General features: G+C 46.8%; 1 protein-coding gene across 1 annotated transcript; it reads right to left on the bottom strand.

Moving 5' to 3' along the window:
- Positions 1 to 3,657: 3,657 nt before the first annotated feature.
- Positions 3,658 to 6,661, bottom strand: FUT4 (fucosyltransferase 4). Its single transcript, XM_030199352.1, has one exon. It carries the CDS (start codon positions 6,192 to 6,194, stop codon positions 5,145 to 5,147), a length of 1,050 nt encoding a protein of 349 aa, XP_030055212.1. The 5' UTR covers positions 6,195 to 6,661; the 3' UTR covers positions 3,658 to 5,144.
- Between the last annotated feature and the right edge of the window lie 1,509 nt (positions 6,662 to 8,170).

The raw sequence follows: 8,170 nt of genomic DNA, 5'->3' as shown, positions 1-8,170 counted from the left end.
GGGGTCAGTGAGAAGGGTGAGGTAAGGACGAGGGAGCAGGATGAGAAAATTAATCGGATAGGCCACTCGATGGTTTTCCTGCTGGGTTTTGGGAAAGGGGACTACTGGGTGGGCTTAGGCGTAGACCAGGAAAGCAGTTTATTTAAGGGGGCCACCTCCATGAAGCAGGAGTTTTTGCCCTGCTCAGAGGCAGTTTCCTCACCCTCCCTCCCCTTTAAAGGGACCGAGGTGGGAGAAGATTGTGCGGGAATTGGGCTCTGCTGAATGGTGCCGAAGCGGGCAAACACTTGAGCTATGGGACATTAGATCATCAGGGGATGTGCCATGGATTTAAAGTTCTACAGCTGGATGGCAGGAGGGTCTGGTGACCTGGGAAAAGGGGGCATAGAGGTCCATGCCTTATCCTGGGGCTTTTGCTATTGTGGTGAGGCAAGGAAAAAAACTTTGATTTCATTATAGTAGCTCGGGTGCATTAGTAAATGGGCTTAGCGTGTGCCAATGCAGGACTTTTCCATGTGCTAAGCCCATTTCTAGAGCGACTAGGAAATGGGTCAGTTTCTAGTATTTCTCTTTCAGGTCATGCACTAATGTTCATATCAGCGTGCATAACCTGAAAAAAAAATTGATGGGGCAGCACTTACCGCTTCCTGTTTAGAAGACAGTAAGAGCTCCCACTTTATGGATGTTCTAACCGGTTAGCCCACTACAATCGGAACACACTAACTGGATAGTACGTCCATACCACCCCCTCCAGAACATAAATGCACCAAAATTAAATATCATGTGCTTAGCATGCGCAAACAGGTTACTTACTGCAAAGCGTTTTAATGCACTTTGTAGTGTTGGTGGAGGTGTACATTGTACTTATGAAGGCCTGAACCAAGCAGTTTCAGTGCTGCTAAGTATCTAATATCTAAGAATTAATGTACAGACGATGAGAAGTGGAAATTTCTCTTTTTTCTGTAAATTACAATGATATTAAGCAGGCCAGGTGGAGCAAGTACCCCCACCTCTTTCCCCCACCTTCCTCTGACCAAGCAAGTGAAAGACAATGAGCTCCTGCCATTTGTTGTTCACATGAATGTGTGTATTAGCCTTTGAGAGACTTTTAGGATGCAGATCAAAGGAAGTTCCAGGTGTAGGGGGCAGGGCTGACAGAGGAGAGAGAAATAGAAATCCTGTAGTAAGGACTGGATAAGAAATATTATTGCAGAAGGGGGAGAATCTCTCCTTTTGAATATGGCCAAGAGACAGAATTCTTTCCCATGCCCTTGGAAGTAAGGCTAGTATCCAGGACAGAATTACCCTTTTACAACCACAATCAGGTAACACCTTATTTCCTTCTCTGCCTAGAACAATTCAAACACTATCTCCCTGGTCCCTGGAGTCAAAAGCAATAGTTCTATTGACAAGAGAAACATAACACCTCTATAACAACTCTATAAGGAAACAATAATTAACCTTTTTCTCCTCTTTCAGAATAGGAGAAAATACTAAAGGTTTGAAAAATATATGTCCAAGACACTTGGACAACAGACCAAATGCATCCTCAAAAGGAACAGAATGCTACATAGCATATGCTAGAAACAGATGCTATATATTTCTTTATTGTCAGGAGATCCTGCCTGACTATGGGATGCTAATTAAGGGGGTGTGACAACCCCTCCCCCTTGTGCTCCCTTTTTTGTCTTGTAAGGGAAAGAAAGTTCTATATATTATGTCTTTGCCAGATAAGAAGTGGTCAGTGTCTAGTGCACTCTGCCCCATGCCAGGGGATGGAGAGCCTGACCTGATCATTTCCATTGTCCTTTCATGTTTTCTCTCCTAGACTATACTTGAATATTTTCTTATTTTTTTATCCTAATCTCTGGATAATTAAATAAACCTGTGTTAACCCCAGGAAGCGCTTCCTTGGTCTCTTTTTGTCTTTGTTGCAGTCTAAATAGTGCTACCAGTTGTCTGGTTCTTTTACTTGAGCGTGCTGTTCACCGCCACTGCCTTGATTTTCTCTCCTCACATGCTATTCTTGACCCACTACAATCTGGTTTTCGCCCTCTCCACTCAACCGAAACTGCGCTTACTAAAGTCTCCAATGACCCATTACTGGCTAAATCCAGAGGTCAATATTCCATCCTCATTCTTCTTGATCTTTCCGCTGCTTTTGACACTGTCGATCACAGCATACTTCTCGATACCCTGTCCTCACTTGGATTCCAGGCTCTGTCCTTTTCTGGTTCTCTTCCTACCTCTCCCTCCGCACCTTTAGTGTTCACTCTGGTGGATCCTCTTCTACTTCTATCCCTCTGCCTGTCGGTGTACCTCAGGGTTCTGTTCTTGGTCCCCTCCTCTTTTCTATCTACACTTCTTCCCTTGGTTCATTAATCTCATCCCATGGCTTTTCCTACCATCTCTATGTTGATGACTCCCAAATCTACCTTTCTACCCCTGATATCTCACCTTGCATCCAAACCAAAGTTTCAGCGTGCTTGTCTGACATTGCTGTCTGGATGTCTCAACGCCACCTGAAATTAAATATGACCAAAACCGAGCTTCTCATTTCCCCCCCCCCCCAAACCCACCTCCCCGCTCCCCCCGTTTTCTATTTCTATTGATGGCTCTCTCATTCTCCCTGTCTCCTCAGCTCGAAACCTTGGGGTCATCTTTGACTCTTCTCTCTCCTTCTCTGCTCATATCCAGCAGATTGCCAAGACCTGTCGTTTCTTTCTTTACAACATCCGTAAAATCCGCCCCTTTCTTTCCAAGCACTCTACCAAAACCCTCATCCACACCCTTGTCACCTCTCGTTTAGACTACTGCAATCTGCTTCTTGCTGGCCTCCCACTTAGTCACCTCTCCCCTCTCCAGTCGGTTCAAAACTCTGCTGCCCTTCTCATCTTCCGCCAGGGTCGCTTTACTCATACTACCCCTCTCCTCAAGACCCTTCACTGGCTCCCTATCCGTTTTCGCATCCTGTTCAAACTTCTTCTACTAACCTATAAATGTACTCACTCTGCTGCTCCCCAGTATCTCTCCACACTCGTCCTTCCCTACACCCCTTCCCGTGCACTCCGCTCCATGGATAAATCCTTCTTATCTGTTCCCTTCTCCACTACTGCCAACTCCAGACTTCGCGCCTTCTGTCTCGCTGCACCCTACACCTGGAATAAACTTCCTGAGCCCCTACGTCTTGCCCCATCCTTGGCCACCTTTAAATCTAGACTGAAAGCCCACCTCTTTAACATTGCTTTTGACTCGTAACCACTTGTAACCACTCACCTCCACCTACCCTCCTCTCTTCCTTCCCGTTCACATTAATTGATTTGATTTGCTTACTTTATTTATTTTTTGTCTATTAGATTGTAAGCTCTTTGAGCAGGGACTGTCTTTCTTCTATGTTTGTGCAGCGCTGCGTACACCTTGTAGCGCTATAGAAATGCTAAATAGTAGTAGTAGTAGTTTAAGGTACCGGGGTCGAGGGGATTGCATTTGTGTGAGTAGTGCCCAGCCGTGATTAGAGTCTGGAGGCGTGGCACAAAAAGCACAAACAGTAGTAAGCATTTTCATGCATGCTAAGTGCACATTAGGGCTTAACACCCTTTAGTAGATATACCCCATAATTTCATTTTTTCTTTCCATTGGGATATGCTTTTTAACTGTTTCAACAAATTAAGTCAAACAGGACTATCTGTACTAGCCAGAATTCCCTCAAAGTCAATTTGCTTCTTCACTCAATTTACTGTTATTGCTAAGTATCTTTTTTATTCATTTTATTTTTTATGATTTGGTACAGAATACTTCTCATTATGAGCAAATTCTCCCCCTTATGCCCTACATGTTTTGGTGAGTTTATTCTTCGGAGTCTCATACTAGGCTCACATTAGGTGTATCAGTAAGAACAACTGGGCACTATTCAATTTAGCTTAATTTGAGGATGGCATAAAGCCTGGAGAGAGACCACAACGGGAGAGGTGCTATAATAATAATTAAGTACTAAGATCTTCTTGAGAATTAAAAACATTTTTAAAAAGAAAAAAGGGAAATCTAACTACATTTATTTTCGCAAAAGATTTGTTTGTATAAAGAATCGTAAGACTTAATTAAGAATCTATGTATTGTCTCCCTTCAATGTCAAATGCCACTGTCTTTCATTCGTGTAGTTTGCCTGCTTACATTGGGGGGAGCAAAGGATGAGGAAGTCATACGTGAAAAGGGAGAGAGGAACAATTTTAAGCATTAGCACCCCCAACATCTGGGGAGCACTGCCCTTCAGGTCACTCCAAACTACACCTTTGCCTTCATTGTACAGAATTACAAATCTACCTGATTCATATGTTTCTAATTACCATATTCACAGCTTGCAGACCAATAAAAACATATCTGGCATCGTGAACATAAAGAATCTTTTCATAAAATATAAATGTGACAGTTTTTTTTTATAGTGAACAAAACGTGAACTGTTGCAAATTCCTATGCCACTTTCTGTGTTAGCATGTTTTTATTTGGGGAGGGGGAAGGAGGGAAAGGAAAGGTTCTGTAAACATTCTAGTGCAGAATTAATACTGGAAGAAATTACTTCCAGTACTTTTCCAGAGATGTCCTTCTGCACCACCCTATGACACAGCACCTAAGGCTGGACAGAGGGAGACACAGATAGGAGGCAGTGGAGGCGGGGCTGAAATAGCAGTTTCCAATGCAGAACGCCGCAGGGACCAGAATCTTTCCTGAAATGATTAAATCCCTGGATGCACACTCCATGTCCATGTACTCCTCCTATTCTGGGCCCCAAAATGTTTGCCCCAGACACTTCGATGCTAAACCAGAGTCCAGATGCGGAGGCTTCATTTAGACGGGTTAAAGCATTCTAGTTTTCTGTAGCTGCAAAATAAGTCCCAGCGGAGGCAAATACACCATATATCACTTTTTCAATGAGGTAAAAAAAAAAAACCAAAGTTATTGAAAAGTGCTAGTGCATCGCCGTTACATTCAGCATCCTTAACATTTTTCTTCCCTGTGGAATTTACTTTCGGACCACCACGGCCACAGCTGTCAATGTCTCTCCGAAGGTCCAGGCAAAAGTTATACTGAAAAATGTTGTCCCATAATTTCGTTCTCACAGCTGCTCGGCTCCAAGATGTCCAGGGCTTTCAGCTGTCGAACCACTCGGCCAGGTCGTGCACGACCTTCACCTGGTCCCCAGCCGCCCTGACCGCCCGGCAAGCGGCGCAGAAGTGTTCGTTCCAAAAGGACGCCACGTGCACCTGGTAGCGCTCCCTCCAGGCAAAGTAGCGCCGGTAGCGCGCCGGGTTCTTGTCCAGGAACTTCAGGTACCGGGCCAGCTTCCGTGGGCTGGCGAAATCATCCACGTGAATGAAGGAGTCACCGGGCACGAAGAGCTCGTAGTTGGCTCGGCTCGGACCCAGCACCACGGGCACGGCGCTCGCCGCGAAGGCGTTCCGCCAGAGTTTCTCGGTGATGTAGTCCGTGTGCTGCGAGTTCTCGAAGGCCAGGTAGAACTTGTAGCGCGAGACGGTGCGCAGCAGCACCCCGTCCCCCCGCAGCGGCAGCCCGACCTGGCCCTGGCCGTACACATCCACGCGCACGTGGCGCACGAGCCGCCGGTAGTAGCGCACGCGCTCGTGCTCTTCGTTCCAGTTGCTGATGACCCAGGCCAGCAGCTTGCTCTTGCGGGGCAGGCGCACGACCACGTCCAGGACGTCCTCCTCCTGGTCGCGGGCGTACAGGTAGCCGTAGGGCAGGAAGATGTCCGAGCTCACCTTGTACGACATGGTCCAGTTGAAGACGCCGCCCAGCTCTTCCAGCCAGAACGTGTGCGACGGGGACTCGAAGTTCATCCAGATCCAACGCTGGCCGGCCGGCCGCTCCGATGGCAGGTCGCTCCGCAGGTCGCGGTGATGGAAAAGCACCGCCTGCGCCTGCTGGTACCTTCCGCGGTCCGTCGTCACGTTGCAGCCGCTGATGTTGAAGAGCAGCTGGCAGTCGCCTTGCGCCCGCAGCTTGCCGAAGGGCTGCCACCACAGCAGGACGGTGATGGGCTGGGGAGGGGGCGGCGACAGCTGGGGCTCGTGGTGGCCGCAGGCGGCGTACACGGCCAGCACCGTGCAGGTGAGGCCGGCGGCCAGCAGCCTCCGCCGGCAGCGGCTCCAGCGCCGCGGGACGCAGGGGCACTTGGCCATGCGAGGCAGGGACCTGACTCTCTCCCTGGCCCTGGCGCTGCTCTTTTGTGCCGCTCCCTCCCAGTAGTCAGGGTGGGCAGGGACGGTGACGTGGCGGCACTGAAGCGCCCCTTGTTGCCTCCTGGCGGGGGGGCGGGCTGTGCCCCAGGTGTTGGACCGTGGAGGAGGTGAACCGTGGCATAGATGTTTTCATTAGGATGAAGCAGCGCATCAAGAAAGGGGACAAACGAACTCTACCGTGTGCAGAAAAAAAGAAACTGTCGCCAAAAGTTGTTAAGATCATAGGAGCCGACGCTGCGGGTGAATATTGAGAAAATTCCTTGTATGTGACCAAGGAAGGGTTATTTCCACGGGGCTTAGCACCCCCAATAATTTTGGAAACTTGGCTCCTATAGTTAAGATCCTTCAGTACATCCTGCGCTAGAGGAGGGCGTGATGCAAGGCGATGGAACGGGGGAAACCATAGCCTACTGCGCAAACTACTGGTTTACTGATTTGTGTGAATTGTACACTTCCTGGTGCTTCATGATCGGTGAAAAATTTTTGTTTTATAATAAAAAAAAAAAACAACAACAACTATTAAAAGAAGTTTCCCCACTGCATAAAAAAAAATTCAAGGTACTTTGACAGCTCAAGACCACACCTGCGCATATCCACCTTCTGTGCTTTTGAATGGGCTAGCACAGCAGCCAGGCTGCTTTATCTAGAATATAGTCGTTACTTTAGTAAAGCAAATAATTTGATTATCTAAATAAACTCCCATAAAAAAAAATAAAGTTTTGTGTAGTGTTCAAGGAAGTTGGGGTATAGTTGAAATGTCAGGGAAGAACTCCTTGTGTCACACTGCTGTGTGTGCTGCCTGCTACCTGATTAAACTAAAATTATACATGCCTTAAATATTTTTCTAAGGGAAACGTTTTTCCATTGTTTTTGTTGGCTCTACAGCTACTACCTGCCCCTTGTGGCTTCTAGCTCAAATGGAAGTGCTGCCTCCTGGGACTAGAGTGCTCTGCACTTTCATTTACAACTGTACAGGTTTTTTTTTTTTACATATTTAAGCCCACCCATCTAGCCCAAAAATCCAAAGTGCTAAGGGCAGCAATTACTTCTTCCTCAGAAATCTGGCACCCAGATGGTCCTGAGAAGCCATTCGTGCTGTTCTTGTACCATGGTTAGGATTCTGGCCTCTAAACCTACTGGGGGGGGGGGGGGGTTCTGCAAACTGCATTGTCAATTTTTAGTGTTTTTGCAAAGAATTTCCTCATAAAGCCTTTTTTGATTAGCTTTTGAAGGTAGCCCTTCTTCGTCAGATTGGAAATAAGCAAATGTTGATAGATTACAGTATATATAAGTGAAACATCAAAGTGACAGTCTAACAGGATGAGGGTGGGTTAGGTGAGAGATAGGGAGAGCTGGGTGGATGAGGGACAGGGAGATATGCATGGCGATAAGAGGGTCCAAGCTGAGGCAGTTGGACTCCAGGCTCCGCCCTTTCTGCCTCGCTTCTCCCTATGCTTGGAATAAACTCCCTGAGCCCATACGCCAAGCCCCCTCCCTACCCATCTTCAAATCCTTACTCAAAACCCACCTCTTCAATGTCGCATTCGGCACCTAACCATTATACCTCTATTCAAGAAATCTAGACTGCCCCAACTTGACATTTCGTCCTTTAGATTGTAAGCTCATTTGAGCAGGGACTATCCTTATTTGCAAAACTGTACAGCGCTGCGTAACCCTAGTAGCGCTTTAGAAATGTTAAGTAGTAGTAGGGTGACAAAGCAATAAAATTTTATGGTTTATAATGGGCTAGAAAACCCAGATCTTTGTTAAGTCCTTTCTGGTGGATGTCAAAATATTTAATCATTCTGACTTCAAAGGCCTTACGTTCCTGTATTGTTTTAAAAGTTCCCTTTCAGTATTCTTACCATAAAATCACTGGTACAGTGTTCTGGTTTTGTAAAGTGCTGCCCCACAGA

The sequence above is a fragment of the Microcaecilia unicolor genome, chromosome 4, assembly GCF_901765095.1.
Source record: "Microcaecilia unicolor chromosome 4, aMicUni1.1, whole genome shotgun sequence".
Lineage (NCBI taxonomy): Eukaryota > Metazoa > Chordata > Amphibia > Gymnophiona > Siphonopidae > Microcaecilia > Microcaecilia unicolor.
The sequence above is the reverse complement of the archived record's forward strand: the minus strand, read 5'-3'. Positions and strand labels throughout refer to the sequence as shown.

Coding starts and splice junctions, on each gene's coding strand:
- FUT4 (XM_030199352.1), bottom strand. CDS start 6,194: ATGGCCAAGTGCCCCTGCGTCCCGCGGCGCTGGAGCCGCTGCCGGCGG.